This window comes from Pseudochaenichthys georgianus, unplaced genomic scaffold (assembly GCF_902827115.2).
Source record: "Pseudochaenichthys georgianus unplaced genomic scaffold, fPseGeo1.2 scaffold_531_arrow_ctg1, whole genome shotgun sequence".
Lineage (NCBI taxonomy): Eukaryota > Metazoa > Chordata > Actinopteri > Perciformes > Channichthyidae > Pseudochaenichthys > Pseudochaenichthys georgianus.
Genome location: NW_027263092.1, coordinates 137971 through 164786, shown reverse-complemented (window position 1 = coordinate 164786; position 26816 = coordinate 137971). Strand labels below are relative to the sequence as shown.

Below are 26816 nucleotides of genomic sequence, written 5' to 3'. Positions count from 1 at the left end.
CATCCTGAGGGTCTCCTCCGCTCAGAGCCTGAGCCCACACATTGATGACCTTGCACCCGAGATGAGACGCCAAGTATCTGAGCTAGCATCACAGAGCAGCACACTGAGTTTAATGGATGCTTCCTTCTGCACTTCCTCTCACGACAGCAGGGCATGTTTGGTTTCTCTCTGAGGGGAATAGTTTTGTTGAAGCTGTCGTTGGCCTGTGGGGAAATGCACTCATAAGAAATGACTCTGGAGAAGCTGCAGATAGAGCCATGAGAAATGAATGCAGCTGATTATTTAATGTTTAATGTTGTTGTAATAGGCAAGAATTGAAGCTTTGTTAGTTCCAGGTTTAATATGTGCAATAAGTTCAATTCAATACGTTTTGCAATAAACATTGAACCAGTCCGGCCCTCGACTAGCACCCATTTATTATTTTTTGACCCATTGTGTGTTTGAGTTTGACCCCCCTGCTTTAAACGATGATCACAGATCAGTGGCTTCGATGTCTCACAGCTTACAAAACGCACTTCATTTCATCACACAAAATATAAAGGTTGAAATATAATTATAATGTAAATAAATCTATGTAGTGCTTTTCAGAACAGATGGTAATAAGTGCTTCACATATCACAGAAAGAAGAAAAGGTCAAGTAAAGCATTCATCACAAAAATACCCATCTTCTTAATAATTATATCTTCAAATGAGTTTTAAACCTATCAACTGAAGTATAACATCTAAATGTAAAAGATACCTTCCCTGGATACAATATCATGATTAAATATCAAAAGCGACATTTGTAAAATGACCTGAATCTGAAACAACAATAAGAATATGGCGTCATTGTTCACATAATTGTATATTATTTGGGATGATTTGATTTATTTAATGAAAGGGAAATGGCAGGTGCAAAAACGCCGCCATCATGAGGTCAAACCTGAAAATACAACATTACTTACATCCATCAAAAATACAAAATGTAATAAAGCTTTTGACACAAGGACCTTTGGAGAGTGAACTTAACTGAATGACATCAATTCATTTTTAACATTATTCGTGCTTTATGGGCATTTTTGGTTATTCTGATTAACCGATGTTTTTCGAGGGGCACCTCATAAAAAAATATTTGAATTGCATTTACAAAAAAAAGAAATATGTATTTTCTCAGGATTTTTGTGGCTTTGTTTTTCTGCTCGTGGTTTCCTCTCCGCTCGTACCTACACGACACAAAAAACGATTTTATTTTAATATGCACGTGGGGATGACCTTTTGATGTGTGCAAATAAAACAATGTACACAAATCTAACAATATTTAATTTAATTTTGTTAATAAAAAAAAGAATCATGAATAATTCTTGAACCAAGTTAAATGGAAGAATATATTGTATTTATATTTAAGTTATCATGTTTTTTTAATGTTTTGCAGTACAGTTTTGTATTTGTAATCTTTATTTGTTGTGACTTACAGACCTTTCGATGTTTCTTCAGTAGTGCAGAAAGTGCAGTAATGTAGACGTGGCCAACAACAGAGTCAACACAGTGTCCTGAAAGAAAAGAGGAAAAATAAAATACAAAATATATCCTTAATTTATCACGACCCCAGTTTAAAAAAAGGAATGAAGGACCAATACAAAATGTGTGAATTCAGTGATATATTACACAGTAAAGAAGCCTCTTTTATTTGAACTTACGCCAATAGTTTTGCAGCTCTGGCCCGTCGCCTGTGGGAGAAAAAAATGTATATAAAAAAATTATTCTGGATTTTTCCATAACAAAACGTTTTTATACATTTCGGGGAAATGTTTTTATTAAAGTAGATTCATTCTTAAAATAATATATTTGTAGTACATTTTCTGGCATTTTTTACTCACAGTTCGGTCCTTGACCCGTGGTTCTTCAACACCCGCTGAAAAAAATTAAATGTCTATTTTATTATTTTGAGGAAAGTGAGGAATTGAACATAAATGCGGTTTAACACATTATGAATGTTATTGTACATTTGAAGTTCTTTATTTTTTTGGTTACAAATTATTTTTATTTAAAGTTATTTTAGTTTTTTTAAAGTATATTTGTATATATCTTTTTTCGGTTGTGTATTTTAAGTAAAGCTTTTTTGTGTTTTTACAATATTTCGTTTTGAATTTAGAGTGTAGAATTGTTATTAAGCATTTTTGTGTTTTTAATTTACGCAACAGTTATTATTATTAATTGTTTTAAATTACTTCCTAAATTGTTTTTTTATTACTTTATTTTTGTATTGAATATTTTTGTGGTCTTTTTTAATAGAATGTTAAAAGAATACATATTTATCATTTTTTATAATTATTTGTAATGTACAGTAGGCCTATAAATACTGTTTTTATCTGAATACACGTTGAGCAATGAAAGCATGGCTTACCTTCATTAACGTTCAGTTTTATAGAGATGATTTCTTTGGGGTCTTCTCCAGTTGAAACAGAGCAGCTGTAAATCCCAGCATCAGATTTCTACAGAGATTTGATTTTCAGAGGAAGATTCCCTTTGTCGAAATTCCAGCTGACGCCTCCAGACGCTCGATCTCCGAAATGTGCCCCCTGATCATCGAGGGAAAAGTCTTTGCTTTTGTAAACCAGGACATTGACTCCACCGTTGAATCTCCATTCAGCTGATTTGATAGAGACGATTAGATCAGATCCAACGTGGCAGTCCAGAGTCACGTCCTCTCCCTTCGCTGCATCTTGGGTCTGTACTTTATCTGTAATGAGAACAATCAGATATCTAGTAAACTAACATAAAACACAAACAGTTTTGACATATCTTTAAAAAAGACACACAATAAAACTACAAGGAGACAAAATAAAAACTACAAGGAGACAAAATAGGAACTACAAGGAGACAGAGTAAAAGGAGACAGAGTAAAAGGAGACAGAGTAAAACTACAAAGAGACCAAATAAAACTACAAGGAGACAAAATAGGAACTACAAGGAGACAGAGTAAAAGGAGACAGAGTAAAAGGAGACAGAGTAAAACTACAAAGAGACCAAATAAAACTACAAGGAGACAAAGTAAGAACTACAAGGAGACAAAATAAGAACTACAAGGGGGCAGTGTAAAACTACAAGGAGAGAAGGAGACAGAGGAAAACTACAAGGAGACAAAGTAAACTACAAGGGGACAGAGGAAAACTACAAGGAGACAAAATAAGAACTACAAGTAGAAAAAGTAAGAACTACAAGGAGACACAATACAAACTACAAGGAGACAAAGTAAGAACTACAAGGAGACACAATACAAACTACAAGGAGACAAAATAAGAACTACAAGGAGACAAAATAAGAACTACAAGGAGAAAAAGTAAGAACTACAAGGAGACAAAGTAAGAACTACAAGGAGATAAAATAAGAACTACATGGAAATAGAGTAAACTACAAAGGGACAGTGTAAAACTACAAGGAGAGAAGGACACAGAGGAAAACTACATGGAGACAAAATAAGAACTACAAGGAGACAAAATAAGAACTACAAGTAGAAAAAGTAAGAACTACAAGGAGACACAATACGAACTACAAGGAGTCAAAGTAAGAACTACAAGGAGAAAAAGTAAGAACTACAAGGAGACACAATACGAACTACAAGGAGACAAAGTAAGAACTACAAGGAGACAAAGTAAGAACTACAAGGAGACAAAATAAGAACTACATGGAGATAGAGTAAACTACAAAGGGACAGTGTAAAACTACAAGGACTGAAGGAGACAGAGGAAAACTACAAGGAGACAAAATAAAAAACTACAAGGAGGCAGGCACCAACCAGGAAGAGAATTAAAGATCTTTGTACTTACTCGACACCCCTCCTGGCTCTATTCCTGCTGGGGAAAAGATAAAAGAAACATATTTATTTATTTTGCCACATTTCAGATTTCAGAATGGATGGCAATAAGGAAAGGTTTGAAAGAACAATAGATGGTGGATGGTTTGTTGATGTATTGGTATATTTTAACTGATGCACTAGGTCTTTGATCCTAATTTCCAATACATGTTATGTTATTGCTTATTTAAGGAAGAAATCCTACCTTTGCTTGTCATCAAAAACAATAAAATCAGTCCAATAAGTCCAAACAGTCCACTTTTCCAGAACTGTGTCATTGTGAACAATTTTCACTTTCACTTTTAACTTATCAAACTTATTTAGCGTCACCTCTGGCCAGTCAGTTAAGACCTAAAATGATGGATTGCCCCGAGGTCAGTGGGGTGACATTTAGTCCAAAAGTAGTTTTTTCCTCAAAAGCAAAAGGTAAGAACAGGTGCGGCGCCCAGCAGGTAAAACCAGATGTGATCTTTACTCCTCGTTTCCTCTCCACTACCCCCTGTCACTTTGCAAAGTGACTTCCTGCTGTCACACTTACGGCTGAAGGCTTCCTTCTTTCAGGTTATGAGAAATAATAAATGGGCAGTCACTCGAGCACCAATGATACTTTCCCCCGTGGCGCGCTTATCGGCCTACCCCTTACAGCCAACTCAACACATTCTTCTAAACCTGCCGCTCTGCTTAAGCTGCCAGGTCTGCCTCCTCCTCGCTTCCACCTGGAGGCTCGGGGGAAGTTCGTCATCACTCAATGTTCTTTGTAAACCTGTGGAGCGATGAGGCCCGAGCCAAGACGCCAATATGCTGCTTCTAATAAACATATATTTGCTTTTTTTACTGCACATATCTTATTTTTTAAATGTTTTAATGTTACCATAGCGTTCTTAAAATAGTTCTCTATCTGTTTTTATTTATTTTTGTTTCACTCTTATGTCTGCACCACGACATCAAGTCAAATTCCTCGTGCGTGTCAACCTACCTGGTGAGAAACCGGATTCTGATGTCACAGAAACACTGTGACTGAACAAGAAGAAAACTCCAACAATCTTTAATGGCGTTTCCTTTTCTTGTAAACTTCTGTTTTTTAAATCTGATGTTGATGAGCTGCTTAGATGTGGCCACAGTCCCTGTAAATGTACAGACGTTATGATCAAATGCACACATGTTCTACAGTAGACTAGCTGGCTTAGTAGGGCCTCTTTAAGCAAGTCTGAGGACCACTCAGACTTTCACTTGATTAGAAGTACTCGTGAAAAGTTAACTTTACGAGGTATGGTTTGAAATAAAGGAAAAGTACATCTAGTATTTTCACAGCATATCCACCTTAATCACATCTTTTCACTTCTATATTTCAGTTTCAGTAAGCATGTTTTTAAAAGTAGAGCTTGGTACGTTCAGCGTTAACTGTCAATGTTTCCTGTGTTTGACCAGGATGTGGTCGCCGACCGCGTCAAACTCGATAGAAGAAGAGAGACGACATTACTGAGATGGAAGTCTCCTCACTCTGCCTAATGCTCTGTAAGTACGTTTATATTTTATAACTATAATTTATATAGTGTGTATGTAACAGGCTCATGTGCCAACCAAACTTCATTGACTTCTCCTCTTCTAACTTCTCCTACATCTAAATATGGAAAGGTAACCGAGAGAAATTCATGGTTTGTCGAAGTGCGCTTCCTGGTTTCTCATTTTTGTGAATTTTGGTAAAAAGTCTGGGTTTTACTCTCTTTAAAACCCTGCTTTGTAAATAAGAGTTTTAGAGCCAGGCATACAGCAAATAAAACAATTATAGAATCTTTAATATCTAACACTTTTGATTTATTGTCATCATTTCCACTCTAAAAAACGTCATCTCAATTTGTTAATACTGTGACTTCAATCTCAAAATTAGAAATAAAAACAAGGTGCGCATCAGTAGATGTTGAGAGTAATACCAGGAAGAAACACTTCTCAATGCACTAAAAGTATTAATACTGAAATAAAATGTAATTTAACGACAGCATTGCCTCCATATAAAACACAGCTCTTGAGATACGCAAAATAAAACACAACTGTACATTTTCTCTGGTTTCACATTTTATATGTATGTTTTTGGGTAAAATACACATTTAGGTTGTATTCTCTGAACTTCTGACAACATGCCTTCCAAAGATTTAAATCGTGTCCTTTAGAGAAGGTCTTTGGAGAAAAAGGAGACGTTTCAGATCCCGAACACATCAAAGAAACTACTTTTATGTTCGTTTTGAAAAAGCACAATATTGCAAGAAGAAGTCAGATTGTATAGAAGTCTATGAAAATAGGACCTGACTTCTGACCTGGATATTAGTGGTTCATGTTTTTTAATTTTAATTGTACAGTTAACAAACTAACAAATTCAATGCAATAGCTCCTTAAACCTGTTTTCTCTCGAGTATCCAACAGGTGGGAAAGAGAAGGCAGGTTGTATGGAAGTCTATAAGAAGATTACCTTACTTCTCACTGTGAAATCTGTGGTCTATTTTACAGATAAAAGACTTTCAAAGCTATTGCAAAAGGGTCCTAAATCTGCTGTCTCTCTAGTGTCCAGCAGGGGGCAAAGAAAAGTCACATTGTATAGAAGTCTATGAGAAAATTAGCCTTCCACCACTTAGTTTATTACATCAGTAAAGGTTTTCCTGATGAGGTTTTGGTCTCAAACCCTAGTTTTAAGTCTTTTACATTACAGGATGATGTTGATTTTGTAAACTATGGTCCAATTAAAAGTGAAATTGACAATAAGGGCAACGTCCATCCAAGTTAAACTCATAGGAAGACGCCTAAATGAAACGCTGGCAGCAATTAAAGCTAAAAACATCACACTTGATTACTTAAAAAAAGCCAATCCAGGGTTCTTTCTACCATTGAAGACACTAACATCATTTCCACAGCATTTCTCATGGATGTTTTTGCTAATCTCTCTGACCTCCACAGCTGCGACGCTGGTCGTCACGCCCGACCGATCCCAGTTCTTTCAGTATGAATCCATCAATCTGAAGTGCGAAGCAAACTCCACCGGCTGGAGCGTCAAGAGAAACACTTCCCGGAAGATTTCTGAGGTTTGCACGCATGGCTGGGGCGAACCGAGTAAATCCTCGTGCCTGATCGAGGCCGCCTACCCCACGGACGCTGGGGTGTACTGGTGCGAGTCTCCGGAGGGCAGCTGCAGCAACTCCGTCAACATCTCAGTGAATAGTAATACCAAAAAAAACGTACATTTATGCAATAGAGTGGCGAAGTCCCTCCCCGTCCGGTGGACCTCCATGGGACCTTATTTCGGAAAAAATATGTATTGAAGTCAATGGAGAGAAAAAGATTATCTTTCGATCCCGTTTGAATTGTGCCACGAATTACACATATGATGTTTGTCAATTTAAAAGAAAATGTTGCCAGTCAAAAAAGAGTGTCGTAAAACTGTGAAGTAACACATTTTTTTGTGTGAAACGCTCAAAGACCTACATCTCTGGTCTCGCAGAACTACACAGACGTCCCCAAGATGGCCGTCACTACTGTCTTGCTAAACAAGGGATCGACCCTCACTATCACCACAAGGAAACACGTCCAGAAGAATGTCATGCAAAGCCGCCTGCCTGCCTTCCTTTGATTCTCTCTGAACTGCCTGGTCTTTTTAATGTTTAATGTCAACCATTTGTGCGGATCGCGTGAAGTAGAAAAGATCGGCGATGCTAATGTGGCGTTAGCGTTAGCATTTCTCCCCCAGGCTTAAATGGTGTATTATAGAATGATCACACCGGTGACAGTACTCTTCAAAGGGTTCACGAAATATGACTACTACTCTTACTGTTTAACATGTTGGGTTACTTAATGTTACTTCATGTTAAAGAGCCTGTGACACGGTGTTCCCCATCATCCAAACCCATCAACTTTAGTACATATTGTCCCCTTGAAAACCGTTACTGAACTGATTTTGGATATTTGTACTTTGATAACCATTAATCCTTCAATGTTGACAATTTCTGGATCTTCTCGCGGATTCTTCAAGTCCCGCCAAATGATGCGTGACGTCATTGCGGGCACAGCGCTCCAGCTGCACCGTCCAGGATCCCAGCATCTGCATGTAAACCTTTATATATATACAGTCAGATGTAAACGCACGACGGCGCACACAGCAGCAAGCTCAGACAGCGATGACAGGTTAATGTTGAACGTGTCTGAGAGCTCATGAGGCTGAAGGATCGGTTTATGTTGTATCTGTTAGAAGTTTAGGAATGAGGTGCGTCAATATGGGCGATCATACGGTCATGTAGCCAGTGGTGGAATGGGACTACAAATCATCCCGGGACTCTCGACCGGCCCACTTCGGTACCGCTAGCAAGCTGTCAACGGGGGGAGCGGGGGATGTAAAATACAAATATAATGTATAATGTCTGTGTCTTTGACATTAGCGCTGCTAGCCACCTGTGCCCTGTACTACGAAGCCAGTTCAACAGACCCTGGATATGTTTGAGTAACAAACAAACTAACAACAACAAACTAACAAACGAGATCTCGCTAAGCGGTCCTACGACGCTGGTTATCAACTCGGTAAATCAAGCCAGGGTTTCTCTCTCCAGCTGAGAGCGCGTTCACGTCTAAGACACGAGTGGATCTGACTTTAATTACATTTGTCTCGAGTGTTTCGTCAACATAATGTGTTAAATAATACTTCTGCATCCAGTCTGTGACACTGAGTGTTGCACGGCCAGATGAGGCTGGAGAAGCTGACTCAGATCAGGAAATATATGATATATTATGATATTATATGATCGATGATCGACTGATTGATGATGTAATATGAATGATAAGTGCGACACGTCGGCGTCTTCTCTGCATACGGCAGATTAAACTGTATTTCCTTTATCCTGTAATGTAACCTGAGCCTCACGCGCCGCCTATGGGGGATGTGCTGGTGACTTATCCGACCGGCCCACTTCGGTACCGGCCCATCGGGATTCGTCCCGATGGCCAGTCCGCCACTGCACCCAGCCCACGTAAACTGTCAACGGGGGGAGCCTCGCTGCGGGGAAACGGTGGACCTAGTGTCCCGATCGGAGTGGGAATAATAATAATAATCCGTGCATTTTATCCATTAATTTCCCAACATTGAGGTAAAAAACCACACGTTTAATCCATGTTGGTGTACTACAACTACAAAAAGCATCGGTTTGTTTTCTCATCAGGAAATGCAGACCGGCTCAAACAAACGATTTTTAATCATCATCCTCACTCGTCATTTAATGTATCATATGTTCGCCGAATTGACTTGAAAGCACTAATAAATGTAGTTTCATCCACTTGAGTTTACAACCACAAAAATAATCGATTTGTTTTTATATCACATCCGACGGGAGGAAATTCAGCAGCTCTCACTCCCGATTTTTAATCCTAATGTAATCATCATCTTCACCACGATCATTTATGTTTATGTCGCCGAATTGACATGAAAGCACTGACAAATATGAATATACTGTAGTCGACTTCATTAAAACGTTATTAACGTGCCTAAACTCAGTAATTCACCATTTCTACGCATGACAACACACTTTGTCCGTGTTTGGCTCTCGAAGCGTTCCCGCATTGACGTCACTTCCGGCTTCCCCCAAATCTTCAAAATGAGTGAAGGAATTTCCCCGCGATGTTCGAAATTATTGATATTTAACGAAACGGTATCGCTTTTTCTTTTTTAAACTGACGGTTCGAGATTACTAGTAGCCCAATATTTCATTGCACAACAGTTGTTGGGATGGTGTCACAGGCTCTTTAAGGCTAATAAAAATGACAAGGCTAAGGCTGTAATGCTAACTAGCGTGCTTGCTACTAGCTAGGTAGCTAACTTGATCCAGCCACTCCTGTTCCTTTCATCAGACGGGAAGCGAAAGAACGAGACGAGCAATACATGAGTTATGACATGACTTACGCGACTCTGGGATTTGTAGTCTTTCTAGTTGCGTATTTTTCATAGTCTTATATTTCAACAGTTTTACAAAAAACTGTGACTTTTTTTACATGGAAATTATTTTTTAAGATTGTCAAACATCATATGCGTAATTCGTGGCACAATTCAAACGGGATCGAAAGATACGTTTTCTCTCTCCATTGACTTCAATACATAATTTTTCCGGATCACGTTTTTGTTCTACGACATTAAATCCATCAGCAGCGACCCCACTGGTGATTTCTGAAGAGTTGACGTGTCTGAAAAACGATGGTTGTTACCAAGTGGCTGAATAGGAGTACAGAAGTCATGGAGGCCGTTGTACGTCGTTACGGCGAACACGTGAACACTCCTCTAAGTTTGTTTGCCCTGTTCCGCTTGAAAGCAAGTCCCTGCCTCCTACAAAGTGTTCAAACAAACGCTTCAACTCGAACCATTTAGAATCTGTATGTTTGAATATGGATCTTAAGTTGGCGTGACGTTGAAGTCGTGCTGCTGGACTCGCTGTAGTTCCTTTATAGCATAACGTTAGCATTTTGCTTCTGGCGATTAGCTTTATGATTCGAAAATGATAAAAGTAGGGCAGACGTGGAGATTATCCAGCTGAACAAAACGTGTATTTACTGTATCTAACAGCTTCGTTTTCCACAGACCTTATTTTTTACAATATTCCAAAAATCCTAGAAATCCCTTTTTTGTGGAGGGAACCCACTCCCGGGTAAATACGTCATCCCTGCACCACTCTATTAAACAGCCAGAGGAAGTATTCAGGTCCTTCACTTAAAGGTCTCCTATCATGTTATTTTTAGGCATATATTATGGGTCTCAGATATATACAAATTATTATATAAAAAAAATATGTCTATGAAGTGTTTTGCTCAAAATACCAAACTGATCATGCATTTTAGACATCCCTCATATCCCTCTATTTCAGCCCTGTTAGAGAAACGCTGATTCTGGGTCTAAAGCTTAAAAAATTTTTTTTAAAAATGAGAGGGTTTTATTTTCTGAGTCTCCTGACACCCCGGGGACACACATTTATGTGGAAAAGACATCGAAAAGTGCATTTTGCATAATAGGAGACCTTTAAGTAAAGGTACCAATTCATTTAAAGGAGACATGTCGTGGCCATTTCCACTGATCATAATTCCATCGTTGAGTCGACTAGAATAGATTTATATTGTGCAATGTTCCAAACTCACATTGGTTTCTCAAACAGCGTCTCTGTAAACTACGTGTATTCACTGAATTTCACTCTCTGCCTTTAACGGCTCGTTGTAGCTCCAGTAGCTCCTCCCCCCCCCCCTCACTGTGAGCACAGTGTGCTCTGATTGGTCGGGACGTTGTGAATCGCGCTAAGCTCCGTGGAGGTGTTGTTTCCCTTGTTTAGCGACAGCGAAACACAGCCAAACTCACCCTGAGCACCCACAAAGTCACAGCCGAAGTAAAGTAAAAAAGTAGAAGTAGAAGTAAAAAAGTGTGGCTTGATATTGAGTAAGAAAAAGGTTGATGAACGCTGTGAGAATGGGTCTGCAAAGAGAATTTTGCCGCGATCCCAACTGTCTGTTATCAGCCTGCAGCCAGGGAGGAGAGATCATCAGAGCTGCCTGCACTGGGGGGAATCTCCAACGAGGCGTTTTAGGGAGGTATTTTCTGTGTTAGAGTTGTACTCGCTACAGGGTGTACTTTGAGGGTTTTGACTCTGCAGACCGTTTACATGCAGAACAACCTTCATAACAACAAGGGGACGGGTGATAACCGGAAAAGCATGACATGTCTCCTTTAAAAAGTACCACATTACAAGACAAGGTTTTTGCAGAAATTGAATAATGCAAAGAAACCAAGTTCATTTTTAAATATCACAACACTAATGTCACTAAAAGAAGTCAGATTGTGTAGAAGTCAATGAGAAAATGAACGCACTTCTCACCTGGATATTTGTGGTTTGTTGCATTTTAATATTATTTAACAGTTAAATAAGTAGCTCATTTTAATGTTGAAAACCACTTAATTTCTTTAAAAAACAACCCAGGGTTCATTGCTTCCACAGTATTTTCTCTAGATGTTTCTGCATATTGTCCAACATTTAAAAAAGTACATAACAAAAGTACTAATATATGGTGTCCATATATGATATATTATTTATTTTATATATCTGACATTATTAAATTGTTAATATTGTTGCATGCATATTGTTGAAATTCAGATTTTTGAATTGTATTATATTCAATAATTGTACCTTTCTGTTCCTCAAACAGTTACTCGCATGGTTTATTCTTTGGACATGCATTATGTTAAAAGTTTATCACATATAGTTTGATGCAAAATGTTCAAATAAGTATTAATAAAGCTCTAAAATCATTTTTAACGGAGTAAAAACGAATCGAACTACAATTCAGAAACAAACTGTACTTTTTCAATAGGCAGGAAATGAAAATTCTTCATAGTACTTGAGTTCATGTAATTTATTTTTCAATGCTGAATACAAAAGCATGGAGATGTGTTATATTCCAGCTGTCGGTGTGATCTTGGAGATTCCGACGCTTCCTGTGACGGCGGGGGATGAAGTGGCGCTTCGTTGTATCTACAAGGAAAAAGGCGTTAAACCCACATCAAATTTCTCGGCGGGGTTCTCCAAAGACAACGTGTTTATCGGCGACCATTCTGCAGGGAAGCTGATCTTTCAAGCAGTGTCCAAATCCGATGAAGGTTTCTACGGGTGTGAACATCCCAAGAAAGCAAAATCCCAGCAGAGCTGGCTCGCAGTGACAGGTGATGACGCATTTTCTCTCGAAACGTGTGCGAATTGGTTGATTTTACAGGTAGAAATCGAACAAAGCCAATGTAAGAAGTGGCTCGAAGCTGCATTCTCTCTAAAATCCAGCAGGGGGCAAAAAGAAAAATGGATTCTATAGAAGTCTATGAGAAAATTATTGTAGTGGTGTATAGCCTGCAGATCTGTAATTGTAATGTTAAAAGACGTTCAAAGCCATTGTGTGCCTTAAACCTTAAGCACTCTCTCTTATATCCAGAAGGGGGCAGGGAAGAGTCACATTGTATAGAAGTCTATGAGAAATGACCCGACTTCTCACTTGATTTAATACGTCAGTTTAAAGTGTCGATCTCTACTTTAAAGTAATCTTGAACACAGTATGAGGCTCATTCTGTGAATTATGGTCCAATTTAGACTGAAAATAGACGATAAAGAGTATTCTAAACATCAGGAAAGTGGAAATCTGCTTCGCCAGCAGACGCAAATGTTTGAATTTTAAATAATAATGTTCTCCCTCACAGATCAGCCTGGAGTTGTCTGTACGCCTCCTCCTCCTCTCATGTCTCTGTCCAGGCTGCTGTGCTCCATCCTGATATTCCATACCTTCACCATAATATTCATAGTGTGTATTTACATCTACCAAAGGTGGGCAAGAGGTAAGAACAACTCGGAAAATATATAATAAAATGAGTAATAATGGCGGATTATTCATTTCAACCTATTCTTTCGTCTGGTTTTACCTGCAGCTCGAGCTAATGCTTAAAAGAGAGCGAAGAAGAAGAAGAAGAAGAAGAAGAAGAAGAAGAAGAAGAAGAAGAAGAAGAAGAAGAAGAAAAAAAGAGAGTTTTTATATTTAAAGTGTATTTTTTTAATTGATAATGATTTATCTTCACCGCTACAACTCCATGCTTTTTATAATAATCCTTGCAGCAACAAACATTTTAATCAAATCTGCTCTGAATCTGTTCAAAAATGTAATACAATTCAGATAATATCATCACTTGATAAGTATAATGAAATAAATGATATTGTAATAGCATTTTTACAGATGTAAATCTATAGATTATTATTATTATTGGGTAAATACATGTAATACCAATAACTGCCCAGCAGATGTCCACCATGGGGTTATATTATTAATCTGGTTTTTTCTAAAGCCCTTGCCACACGAGGACGATAACGGGCCACAATCGTTATCAAAAAGGTATTCCGTCCACACGCAACAGGCACCAGAAACGTGTCCGTTCACACGAGACTGCTCGAAAGTGCTGGAGACGCTGTAGTACATATGCCAGGCCTGTAAGTGGGCGCTGTAGTCCTGCACAAAAGCAGTGAAGAAGACTTCCTGTGGTTGCCATGGTTGCCCTTCTGTTTATTCTCCGCCGTGGACGCTCTGGCTCTTTTTCTCCCTCCCCGAGGCGAGCGTTTGCCCCAGCAGATGAAAAACACCCACCTCTCCGCCTCTTCCAAGGGACGAGGGGGCCGTGCGGCAGAGTTTCAGTTTGATTTTTTTCCGCCGGTCAACATGTCCGTTAAAGTTTAAATCTTCCGGACAAAATTAGAAAAGTGCTTCTTTGTTATTTATTGAGCTTTAAAACAAATGAATAACGACTCTATATAATAATATTAAAAAAAACGGAGCCTCTCTTTTCCTCCCCCTCTTCTGACAGCCCAGCAGCTGATCTCTGAGCAGGAGAGGCGGGGCTATGGCGTCATCGTTATCAGGACATGATCGTGTATAGGCGTAAACACAGAGCCGTTTGCAGGTCTACCTTGGGACCCGTTTCGTTATCGTTTTCTGCGTTTCCGTGTCGGCCTCCTGTGGCCGAACCGTCTATCTGATAGAGAACTGTAGCAGATACGACTGTTATCGTCCTCGTGTGGCTGCAGTGAGGAACGCTTCAGCTTTAAAAACACATGACACACAGATCATTACAAACGGTGTCTTGAGATCTCAGTTTTCCTGATAGTGTTTCAGATGTTTGTGCATTTTGCCGTTCACTTTTCTGTGTATCACTTTTTCCTGATTTAAAAACGAGTTATTTTCTGATCGGCTATTTATTTATTCATAATGTTCGAACATTTATGCATCCATTGACTAATTGATTGTATTCATCGGTTAATTTGAAAGGATAACAAACCTGGTTATTGAATCTGTGTGCGTCTTTTATTCGTCCCTTTATGTCAAAACTGTGCAACCCAAATTGTAGAAGCACTTAATATACATCTTAAATATATTAGGCTGGAGTAGCAGGTACATCACAATTATAAAAAGCTTCCAAGCTACTAGCTGTAGTTTCCCATTTTCACAGAGTACAGAACAGTAGAATAGGTCGATGCAGCGTCAGCATCTGGGGAGGGAGAAGCAAAACAAATATTATTACATATATATATATATATATATATATATATATATATATATGTTAATGAAGTTGACAAAACATTTGAAAGATTACTTCACTTCAGACGAGAAATTGTGTAAAAGTCAAATACTACACTGGAAAAAGAAATCTATTACAGATTATATTTCCTGTGTTGAGAATGGTATTAAGTAATAATATTGAATCAGAAAAATGTACTTAAAATACTAAAAGTACATATAAAAGTACTCATTACACACATATTTGGTTTTAAATATAAGTATGCGTTTGTTTCCCTATATCTATCTGCTTGTGTCTTCACTTCAAATCAATATGAAAGTAAACTGGGTAGACGCATTGTAGTTTATTGAGTTTCTGATACAGGGGAAATGTTGGCGTCCGATGAGATATCTAGTCTAGACCAATAGGAGCGAAGGAAACTATGAGGGGGCGTGGCTTCCTCTTAAAGAGACACACAACAAAAACATAGAGAGGAGTTTCAAAACATGACATACTGATGGCAATAGTGTAGGAAGTATTTAGATCCTTTTTCTTCAGTAATAGTACTCAAACTAAACTCTAAAAATACTCTGTTCCAGGTAAAAATCTCTCATTGAGAATGATACTTAAGTTAAAAATAAATCAATTATTATTATTAAAGAAAAAGGAGCACATTTATCACATTTGAGAAGCTTAAACTTTAAACTTTCTGTTAACCTTTTGTGTCTAACAATCTTGATATCTAATCAACTAAAATGTAAACTAGATATAGTGAAGTTAAAAGTAAAATACCTATGATCCTGTTTATATCTATATTTACAATTGTAAAATATCCTAATTTCTGTTATGAATTAGTGTTAAGGTTAGACTCCAATCGACTTTAACTTCCGTCACTCGTCATTCATGGAAAAATATTAACAATATCAATGATGCCCATATCTGTAATGCATCATAACTATAATTATAATGCCGTATAATCTTCGGATAGCACTCATTAATATTAAGAATGCTTTAAAACAATAGTCATGATACATTTAAAGCCTTTTATTATGACTTAAAAGTAATTTTTGTTGTAACAATCGTAGTGTTTTATGAATCTCATAGTTTAGAATCTTATTATTAATGCACAGTTATAATGCATTATAATGTGAGTGTAACTTAGTAATTGTTTGCAGAGTTAAGACGTATTTATGTTTCCCTGCAGCACACTAGGTAGCCACGGAGCAGAAAGCAACATGTTGTTTTCCGACCTTTGCGGTTCCTCCAGAGGCCGAGCAGCATCAGAGAGCCCAGCGCGAGGCACACGCCACACACAGGAAGTACAACCAGAACGGGGGGGGGGCAGGCGACTCCTGACGCTCTGCTGCTAAACAGAAACACCACAGGTTGGCCTCATGCAGAAATAATACACTGTGTGTTTAAATACACCCACGATAAATCTAAACACACGAACGCTATCAGCATTTTAACAAGATCTCTCATGATGTTGGAATATTCCTTTAAAGAGCGCCCTATTTTTTTGTGAATGTGGAAAAGAAGTCAATAGTTGTACCTTTGTCCTCTTTCTTAAAGTGCTTAAGTAAAATAAATAACTATCTTCCACTACCTTTGGTGTCCACAAGGTGGGGGAGAACGCCCTTAACCAACAGTATGTTGCTCTTTCTCACGTGTACAAATGGCCAAAATCACACTACATTTAAAATGGCCGAATTCCTATTGATTTAGGAACGAGTGAAGTTTTGAAAAGTTGTAACCATGTTAAAGGCGATATACAACATTTGTTTGGTCATGGCAAAGGATCGAAATGTGCCTTCGCCGCACCGCCACAGCCAAGTTCAACCCAGACACACAACTTTCACCGTGGAGCTTCCCCCACCTCTTAAGGCTTATCCGACCACATGTCAGAGAGTTCGGAATCATCTGGGGAGGGGGACTTTGAGTTCAAAACATGTTGCTTCCTGTTCCCAGCAGAGGGCACTGTGTGCAGTGTTCCTGCAGATGTTTGGTCAGGCTTGGTCTCTGATCCATCATGAGATGTCAAATCCATAATTGCCGACTTCCTGTTGGGTTTTACGATATTCCCCCGAGAGGGTTGTGTGTGCATCTCTCAATACTACATACACACAGCACATTTCTAATTTGAGCAAGGGATGCATTTTAGCAAATGTCCTGAGAACATAACTCTCAAATGCAATAGTTGCTAAAAAGAAGTATAGGTTTGCCTATCGATAAGGCCTTTCAATGCAATTCATTTCGCTCCTCCATTCCAACTCTGTCAGTGCTGTCAGAGATAGGAGAAGATGTTTCTGGCCCTTTGAGGCCGATCTCACCTCTGACCGCCAGCCAGCTGTCTGGTGATTCTCCACCGTCAGAGATGATACACTTGTAGAGTCCTTCATCAGATTTAGAAACCCTGCGGATGGTGATGTTTCCTGAAGAGCTGCTCCTGGTGAGGCGGCCATCTTTATAGAAGTCACTGACAGGGTTGAGGTCTGGTTTCTGCAGATCAGGGTCACAGGTTCTCCCTCCATCACAGGGAGAGAGGGCTCTCCAGGATCACAGAGCCAGCTGAAGACAGAAACATGTGAAGTAACCAAACAACTGCTTTATCTTTTTCCTTTCTGTGCATCTTGAGGTTGCGCAAACTCTGCTTGTAGACATTTGTTCCATTTAAATGTATAATTTGAAGTGGTGCCTCACCTGCTGATTTGTGGACTATTTCAAAGCTTCAGATTGACCATTTGTTCATATCTGGGTTTCCGGTTGACTCCATGTTTTCTTTTTTTTAGTGCTGTCAAAATCGCGTTAACGGCGGTAATTAATTTTTGAATTAATTGCGTTAAAATATTTAACGCATTTAACGCATGTGCAGAATGGCCCGCCCCATACGTGCCACCAGTGGCAGCGCCAGGGTATGGCTGGGGTAGGCTACACCCATACCAAGAAATGGCTTCCCCACCATGAGACACGATGTTAAAGTAAGCAAAATAAAGTCTGCCAACTCGCGGAGTAAATTGCACAGACAGCAGTTAGTAAGATTGATTTCAGTAGCCACGGTTTTGAAAACTTTTGTCACGTAGTGATCGTCTTCTCAATAGAACATCTTTGATAACGGCGTGGTGTTGTTGCAGGAAGTCCCGACGGAGAATACTCTTGCTGTAGTACAGGGCAGAGCCATATAATAGTAATAATATGGCTCTGGTACAGGGGTGCACATAACTGGTACGCAGGTTATGTGCTAATCTGAAATGCGTACCGTACTTGTGAAGCTTTTCCAGAAGGCGGTTAGATCACCGGACGACAGAGAAGTAGAGCTTGGTACGTTCAGCGTTAACTGTCAATGTTTCCTGTGTTTGACCAGGATGTGGTCCGACCGCGTCAAACTCGATAGAAGAAGAGAGACGACATTACTGAGATGGAAGTCTCCTCACCTGCCTAATGCTCTGTAAGTACGTTTATATTTTATAACTATAATTTATATAGTGTGTATGTAACAGGCTCATGTGCCAACCAAACTTCATTGACTTCTCCTCTTCTAACTTCTCCTACATCTAAATATGGAAAGGTAACCGAGAGAAATTCATGGTTTGTCGAAGTGCGCTTCCTGGTTTCTCATTTTTGTGAATTTTGGTAAAAAGTCTGGGTTTTACTCTCTTTAAAACCCTGCTTTGTAAATAGAGTTTTAGAGCCAGGCATACAGCAAATAAAACACATTATAGAATCTTTAATATCTAACACTTTTGATTTATTGTCATCATTTCCACTCTAAAAAACGTCATCTCAATTTGTTAATACTGTGACTTCAATCTCAAAATTAGAAATAAAACAACAAGGTGCATCAGTAGATGTTGAGAGTAATACCAGGAAGAAACACTTCTCAATGCACTAAAAGTATTAATACTGAAATAAAATGTAATTTAACGACAGCATTGCCTCCATATAAAACACAGCTCTTGAGATACGCAAAATAAAACACAACTGTACATTTTCTCTGGTTTCACATTTTATATGTATGTTTTTGGGTAAAATACACATTTAGGTTGTATTCTCTGAACTTCTGACAACATGCCTTCCAAAGATTTAAATCGTGTCCTTTAGAGAAGGTCTTTGGAGAAAAAGGAGACGTTTCAGATCCCGAACACATCAAAGAAACTACTTTTATGTTCGTTTTGAAAAAGCACAATATTGCAAGAAGAAGTCAGATTGTATAGAAGTCTATGAAAATAGGACCTGACTTCTGACCTGGATATTAGTGGTTCATGTTTTTTAATTTTAATTGTACAGTTAACAAACTAACAAATTCAATGCAATAGCTCCTTAAACCTGTTTTCTCTCGAGTATCCAACAGGTGGGAAAGAGAAGGCAGGTTGTATGGAAGTCTATAAGAAGATTACCTTACTTCTCACTGTGAAATCTGTGGTCTATTTTACAGATAAAAGACTTTCAAAGCTATTGCAAAAGGGTCCTAAATCTGCTGTCTCTCTAGTGTCCAGCAGGGGGCAAAGAAAAGTCACATTGTATAGAAGTCTATGAGAAAATTAGCCTTCCACCACTTAGTTTATTACATCAGTAAAGGTTTTCCTGATGAGGTTTTGGTCTCAAACCCTAGTTTTAAGTCTTTTACATTACAGGATGATGTTGATTTTGTAAACTATGGTCCAATTAAAAGTGAAATTGACAATAAGGGCAACGTCCATCCAAGTTAAACTCATAGGAAGACGCCTAAATGAAACGCTGGCAGCAATTAAAGCTAAAAACATCACACTTGATTACTTAAAAAAAGCCAATCCAGGGTTCTTTCTACCATTGAAGACACTAACATCATTTCCACAGCATTTCTCATGGATGTTTTTGCTAATCTCTCTGACCTCCACAGCTGCGACGCTGGTCGTCACGCCCGACCGATCCCAGTTCTTTCAGTATGAATCCATCAATCTGAAGTGCGAAGCAAACTCCACCGGCTGGAGCGTCAAGAGAAACACTTCCCGGAAGATTTCTGAGGTTTGCACGCATGGCTGGGGCGAACCGAGTAAATCCTCGTGCCTGATCGAGGCCGCCCCACGGACGCTGGGGTGTACTGGTGCGAGTCTCCGGAGGGCAGCTGCAGCAACTCCGTCAACATCTCAGTGAATAGTAATACCAAAAAAACGTACATTTATGCAATAGAGTGGCGAAGTCCCTCCCCGTCCGGTGGACCTCCATGGGACCTTATTTCGGAAAAAATATGTATTGAAGTCAATGGAGAGAAAAGATTATCTTTCGATCCCGTTTGAATTGTGCCACGAATTACACATATGATTTTGTCAATTTTAAAAGAAAATGTTGCCAGTCAAAAAAGAGTGTCGTAAAACTGTGAAGTAACACATTTTTTTGTGTGAAACGCTCAAAGACCTACATCTCTGGTCTCGCAGAACTACACAGACGTCCCCAAGATGGCCGTCACTACTGTCTTGCTAAACAAGGGATCGACCCTCACTATCACCACAAGGAAACACGTCCAGAAGAATGTCATGCAAAGCCGCCTGCCTGCCTTCCTTTGATTCTCTCTGAACTGCCTGGTCTTTTTAATGTTTAATGTCAACCATTTGTGCGGATCGCGTGAAGTAGAAAAGATCGCGATGCTAATGTGGCGTTAGCGTTAGCATTTCTCCCCCAGGCTTAAATGGTGTATTATAGAATGATCACACCGGTGACAGTACTCTTCAAAGGGTTCACGAAATATGACTACTACTCTTACTGTTTAACATGTTGGGTTACTTAATGTTACTTCATGTTAAAGAGCCTGTGACACGGTTTCCCCATCATCCAAACCCATCAACTTTAGTACATATTGTCCCCTTGAAAACCGTTACTGAACTGATTTTGGATATTTGTACTTTGATAACCATTAATCCTTCAATGTTGACAATTTCTGGATCTTCTCGCGGATTCTTCAAGTCCCGCCAAATGATGCGTGACGTCATTGCGGGCACAGCGCTCCAGCTGCACCGTCCAGGATCCCAGCATCTGCATGAAACCTTTATATATATACAGTCAGATGTAAACGCACGACGGCGCACACAGCAGCAAGCTCAGACAGCGATGACAGGTTAATGTTGAACGTGTCTGAGAGCTCATGAGGCTGAAGGATCGGTTTATGTTGTATCTGTTAGAAGTTTAGGAATGAGGTGCGTCAATATGGGCGATCATACGGTCATGTAGCCAGTGGTGGAATGGGACTACAAATCATCCCGGGACTCTCGACCGGCCCACTTCGGTACCGCTAGCAAGCTGTCAACGGGGGGAGCGGGGCGGGGGATGTAAAATACAAATATAATGTATAATGTCTGTGTCTTTGACATTAGCGCTGCTAGCCACCTGTGCCCTGTACTACGAAGCCAGTTCAACAGACCCTGGATATGTTTGAGTAACAAACAAACTAACAACAACAAACTAACAAACGAGATCTCGCTAAGCGGTCCTACGACGCTGGTTATCAACTCGGTAAATCAAGCCAGGGTTTCTCTCTCCAGCTGAGAGCGCGTTCACGTCTAAGACACGAGTGGATCTGACTTTAATTACATTTGTCTCGAGTGTTTCGTCAACATAATGTGTTAAATAATACTTCTGCATCCAGTCTGTGACACTGTGAGTGTTGCACGGCCAGATGAGGCTGGAGAAGCTGACTCAGATAAGGAAATATATGATATATTATGATATTATATGATCGATGATCTGATTGATGATGTAATATGAATGATAAGTGCGACACGTCGGCGTCTTCTCTGCATACGGCAGTTTAAACTGTATTTCCTTTATCTTTTACCTGAGCCTCACGCGCCGCCTATGGGGGATGTGCTAGTTACTTATCCGACCGGCCCACTTCGGTACCGGCCCATCGGGATTCGTCCCGATGGCCAGTCCGCCACTGCACCCAGCCCACGTAAACTGTCAACGGGGGGAGCCTCGCTGCGGGGAAACGGTGGACCTAGTGTCCCGATCGGAGTGGGAATAATAATAATAATCCGTGCATTTTATCCATTAATTTCCCCAACATTGTGGTAAATAAACACACGTTTAATCCATGTTGGTGTACAGTACTACAACTACAAAAAGCACCGGTTTGTTTTCTCATCAGTAAATGCAGACCGGCTCAAACAAACGATTTTTAATCATCATCCTCACTCATCATTTAATGTATCATATGTTCGCCGAATTGACATGAAAGCACTAATAAATGTAGTTTCATCCACTTGAGTTTACAACCACAAAAATAATCGATTTGTTTTTATATCACATCCGACGGGAGGAAATTCAGCAGCTCTCACTCCCGATTTTTAATCCTAATGTAATCATCATCTTCACCACGATCATTTATGTTTATGTCGCCGAATTGACATGAAAGCACTGACAAATATGAATATACTGTAGTCAACTTCATTAAAACGTTATTAACGTGCCTAAACTCAGTAATTCACCATTTCTACGCATGACAACACACTTTGTCCGTGTTTGGCTCTCGAAGCGTTCCCGCATTGACGTCACTTCCGGCTTCCCCCAAAACTTCAAAATGAGTGAAGGAATTTCCCCGCGATGTTCGAAATTATTGATATTTAACGAACGGTATCGCTTTTTCTTTTTTAAACTGACGGTTCGAGATTACTAGTAGCCCAATATTTCATTGCACAACAGTTGTTGGGATGGTGTCACAGGCTCTTTAAGGCTAATAAAAATGACAAAGGCTAAGGCTGTAATGCTAACTAGCGTGCTTGCTACTAGCTAGGTAGCTAACTTGATCCAGCCACTCCTGTTCCTTTCATCAGACGGGAAGCGAAAGAACGAGACGAGCAATACATGAGTTATGACATGACTTACGCGACTCTGGGATTTGTAGTCTTTCTAGTTGCGTATTTTTCATAGTCTTATATTTCAACAGTTTTACAAAAACTGTGACTTTTTTTACATGGAAATTATTTTTTAAGATTGTCAAACATCATGCGTAATTCGTGGCACAATTCAAACGGGATCGAAAGATACGTTTTCTCTCTCCATTGACTTCAATACATAATTTTTCCGGATCACGTTTTTGTTCTACGACATTAAATCCATCAGCAGCGACCCCACTGGTGATTTCTGAAGAGTTGACGTGTCTGAAAAACGATGGTTGTTACCAAGTGGCTGAATAGGAGTACAGAAGTCATGGAGGCCGTTGTACGTCGTTACGGCGAACACGTGAACACTCCTCTAAGTTTGTTTGCCCTGTTCCGCTTGAAAGCAAGTCCCTGCCTCCTACAAAGTGTTCAAACAAACGCTTCAACTCGAACCATTTAGAATCTGTATGTTTGAATATGGATCTTAAGTTGGCGTGACGTTGAAGTCGTGCTGCTGGACTCGCTGTAGTTCCTTTATAGCATAACGTTAGCATTTTGCTTCTGGCGATTAGCTTTATGATTCGAAAATGATAAAAGTAGGGCAGACGTGGAGATTATCCAGCTGAACAAAACGTGTATTTACTGTATCTAACAGCTTCGTTTTCCACAGACCTTTTTTTTACAATATTCCAAAAATCCTAGAAATCCCTTTTTTGTGGAGGGAACCCACTCCCGGGTAAATACGTCATCCCTGCACCACTCTATTAAACAGCCAGAGGAAGTATTCAGGTCCTTCACTTAAAGGTCTCCTATCATGTTATTTTTAGGCATATATTATGGGTCTCAGATATATACAAATTATTATATAAAAAAAATATGTCTATGAAGTGTTTTGCTCAAAATACCAAACTGATCATGCATTTAGACATCCCTCATATCCCTCTATTTCAGCCCTGTTAGAGAAACGCTGATTCTGGGTCTAAAGCTTAAAAAATTTTTTTAAAAATGAGAGGGTTTTATTTTCTGAGTCTCCTGACACCCCGGGGACACACATTTATGTGGAAAAGACATCGAAAAGTGCATTTTGCATAATAGGAGACCTTTAAGTAAAGGTACCAATTCATTTAAAGGAGACATGTCGTGGCCATTTCCACTGATCATAATTCCATCGTTGAGTCGACTAGAATAGATTTATATTGTGCAATGTTCCAAACTCACATTGGTTTCTCAAACAGCGTCTCTGTAAACTACGTGTATTCACTGAATTTCACTCTCTGCCTTTAACGGCTCGTTGTAGCTCCAGTAGCTCCTCCCCCCCCCCTCACTGTGAGCACAGTGTGCTCTGATTGGTCGGGACGTTGTGAATCGCGCTAAGCTCCGTGGAGGTGTTGTTTCCTTGTTTAGCGACAGCGAAACACAGCCAAACTCACCCTGAGCACCCACAAAGTCACAGCCGAAGTAAAAGTAAAAAAGTAGAAGTAGAAGTAAAAAAGTGTGGCTTGATATTGAGTAAGAAAAAGGTTGATGAACGCTGTGAGAATGGGTCTGCAAAGAGAATTTTGCCGCGATCCCAACTGTCTGTTATCAGCCTGCAGCCAGGGAGGAGAGATCATCAGAGCTGCCTGCACTGGGGGGAATCTCCAACGAGGCGTTTTAGGGAGGTATTTTCTGTGTTAGAGTTGTACTCGCTACAGGGTGTACTTTGAGGGTTTTGACTCTGCAGACCGTTTACATGCAGAACAACCTTCATAACAACAAGGGGACGGGTGATAACCGGAAAAGCATGACATGTCTCCTTTAAAAAGTACCACATTACAAGACAAGGTTTTTGCAGAAATTGAATAATGCAAAGAAACCAAGTTCATTTTTAAATATCACAACACTAATGTCACTAAAAGAAGTCAGATTGTGTAGAAGTCAATGAGAAAATGAACGCACTTCTCACCTGGATATTTGTGGTTTGTTGCATTTTAATATTATTTAACAGTTAAATAAGTAGCTCATTTTAATGTTGAAAACCACTTAATTTCTTTAAAAAACAACCCAGGGTTCATTGCTTCCACAGTATTTTCTCTAGATGTTTCTGCATATTGTCCAACATTTAAAAAAGTACATAACAAAAGTACTAATATATGGTGTCCATATATGATATATTATTTATTTTATATATCTGACATTATTAAATTGTTAATATTGTTGCATGCATATTGTTGAAATTCAGATTTTTGAATTGTATTATATTCAATAATTGTACCTTTCTGTTCCTCAAACAGTTACTCGCATGGTTTATTCTTTGGACATGCATTATGTTAAAGTTTATCACATATAGTTTGATGCAAAATGTTCAAATAAGTATTAATAAAGCTCTAAAATCATTTTTAACGGAGTAAAAAACGAATCGAACTACAATTCAGAAACAAACTGTACTTTTTCAATAGGCAGGAAATGAAAATTCTTCATAGTACTTGAGTTCATGTAATTTATTTTTCAATGCTGAATACAAAGCATGGAGATGTGTTATATTCCAGCTGTCGGTGTGATCTTGGAGATTCCGACGCTTCCTGTGACGGCGGGGGATGAAGTGGCGCTTCGTTGTATCTACAAGGAAAAAGGCGTTAAACCCACATCAAATTTCTCGGCGGGGTTCTCCAAAGACAACGTGTTTTCGGCGACCATTCTGCAGGGAAGCTGATCTTTCAAGCAGTGTCCAAATCCGATGAAGGTTTCTACGGGTGTGAACATCCCAAGAAAGCAAAATCCCAGCAGAGCTGGCTCGCAGTGACAGGTGATGACGCATTTTCTCTCGAAACGTGTGCGAATTGGTTGATTTTACAGGTAGAAATCGAACAAAGCCAATGTAAGAAGTGGCTCGAAGCTGCATTCTCTCTAAAATCCAGCAGGGGGCAAAAAGAAAAATGGATTCTATAGAAGTCTATGAGAAAATTATTGTAGTGGTGTATAGCCTGCAGATCTGTAATTGTAATGTTAAAAGACGTTCAAAGCCATTGTGTGCCTTAAACCTTAAGCACTCTCTCTTATATCCAGAAGGGGGCAGGGAAGAGTCACATTGTATAGAAGTCTATGAGAAATGACCCGACTTCTCACTTGATTTAATACGTCAGTTTAAAGTGTCGATCTCTACTTTAAAGTAATCTTGAAACAGTATGAGGCTCATTCTGTGAATTATGGTCCAATTTAGACTGAAAATAGACGATAAGAGTATTCTAAACATCAGGAAAGTGGAAATCTGCTTCGCCAGCAGACGCAAATGTTTGAATTTTAATAATAATGTTCTCCCTCACAGATCAGCCTGGAGTTGTCTGTACGCCTCCTCCTCCTCTCATGTCTCTGTCCAGGCTGCTGTGCTCCAGTCCTGATATTCCATACCTTCACCATAATATTCATAGTGTGTATTTACATCTACCAAAGGTGGGCAAGAGGTAAGAAACAACTCGGAAAATATATAATAAAATGAGTTAATAATGGCGGATTATTCATTTCAACCTATTCTTTCGTCTGGTTTTACCTGCAGCTCGAGCTATATGGCTTAAAAGAGAGCGAAAAGAAGAAGAAGAAGAAGAAGAAGAAGAAGAAGAAAGAAGAAGAAGAAAAGAAAGAACGAAGAGAAGAAGAAGAAGAAAAAAGAAGGTTTTTATATTTAAAGTGTATTTTTTTAATTGATATGATTTATCTTCACCGCTACAAACTCCATGCTTTTATAATAATCCTTGCAGCAACAAACATTTTAATCAAATCTGCTCTGAATTGTTCAAAAATGTAATACAATTCAGATAATATCATCACTTGATAAGTATAATGAAATAAATGATATTGTAATAGCATTTTTACAGATGTAAATCTATATATTATTATTATTATTTGGGTAATACATGTAATACCAATAACTGCCCAGCAGATGTCACCATGGGGTTATATTATTAATCTGGGTTTTTTTCTAAAGCCCTTGCCACACGAGGACGATAACGGGCCACAATCGTTATCAAAAAGGTATTCCGTCCACACGCAACAGGCAACCAGAAACGGTTCCGTTCA

At 39.1% G+C, this 26816-nt stretch overlaps 1 protein-coding gene and 3 long non-coding RNA genes across 7 annotated transcripts; 2 read left to right on the top strand and 2 right to left on the bottom strand.

Moving 5' to 3' along the window:
- Window positions 1-463: 463 nt before the first annotated feature.
- On the bottom strand, window positions 464-3820 carry LOC117443077 (uncharacterized). The gene is made up of 6 exons (XR_004551617.2): window positions 3808-3820; window positions 2385-2720; window positions 1858-1892; window positions 1678-1707; window positions 1457-1530; window positions 464-1203 (listed from the first exon to the last, which is right to left on the bottom strand). It is a non-coding gene; the product is annotated as an uncharacterized lncRNA (long non-coding RNA).
- Window positions 3821-5267: 1447 nt separating this feature from the next.
- On the top strand, window positions 5268-13638 carry LOC117443073 (low affinity immunoglobulin gamma Fc region receptor III-A-like). 2 transcript variants are annotated; one of them, XM_034079010.2, is made up of 5 exons: window positions 5268-5348; window positions 6780-7040; window positions 12295-12552; window positions 13080-13209; window positions 13300-13638. In XM_034079010.2, exons 1-5 carry the CDS (start codon window positions 5318-5320, stop codon window positions 13307-13309), a joined length of 690 nt encoding a protein of 229 aa, XP_033934901.1. In that variant the 5' UTR covers window positions 5268-5317; the 3' UTR covers window positions 13310-13638. The 2 variants fall into 2 exon arrangements, with proteins under 2 accessions (XP_033934901.1, XP_033934900.1); XM_034079009.2 differs by having other exon boundaries at window positions 13075-13209; window positions 13300-13634.
- Window positions 13639-13693: 55 nt separating this feature from the next.
- Window positions 13694-17371, bottom strand: LOC117443074 (uncharacterized). Of its 2 annotated transcripts, none has more exons than XR_004551616.2 (3): window positions 17244-17371; window positions 16164-16279; window positions 13694-14904 (listed from the first exon to the last, which is right to left on the bottom strand). It is a non-coding gene; the product is annotated as an uncharacterized lncRNA (long non-coding RNA). The 2 variants fall into 2 exon arrangements; XR_004551615.2 differs by having other exon boundaries at window positions 16164-16276.
- A 1448-nt stretch (window positions 17372-18819) lies between these two features.
- LOC139433503 (uncharacterized) lies at window positions 18820-26133 on the top strand. 2 transcript variants are annotated; one of them, XR_011642956.1, is made up of 3 exons: window positions 18820-19914; window positions 25292-25548; window positions 26068-26133. It is a non-coding gene; the product is annotated as an uncharacterized lncRNA (long non-coding RNA). The 2 variants fall into 2 exon arrangements; XR_011642955.1 differs by lacking the exon at window positions 18820-19914 and adding an exon at window positions 19973-20046.
- The last annotated feature ends 683 nt before the right edge of the window (window positions 26134-26816 follow it).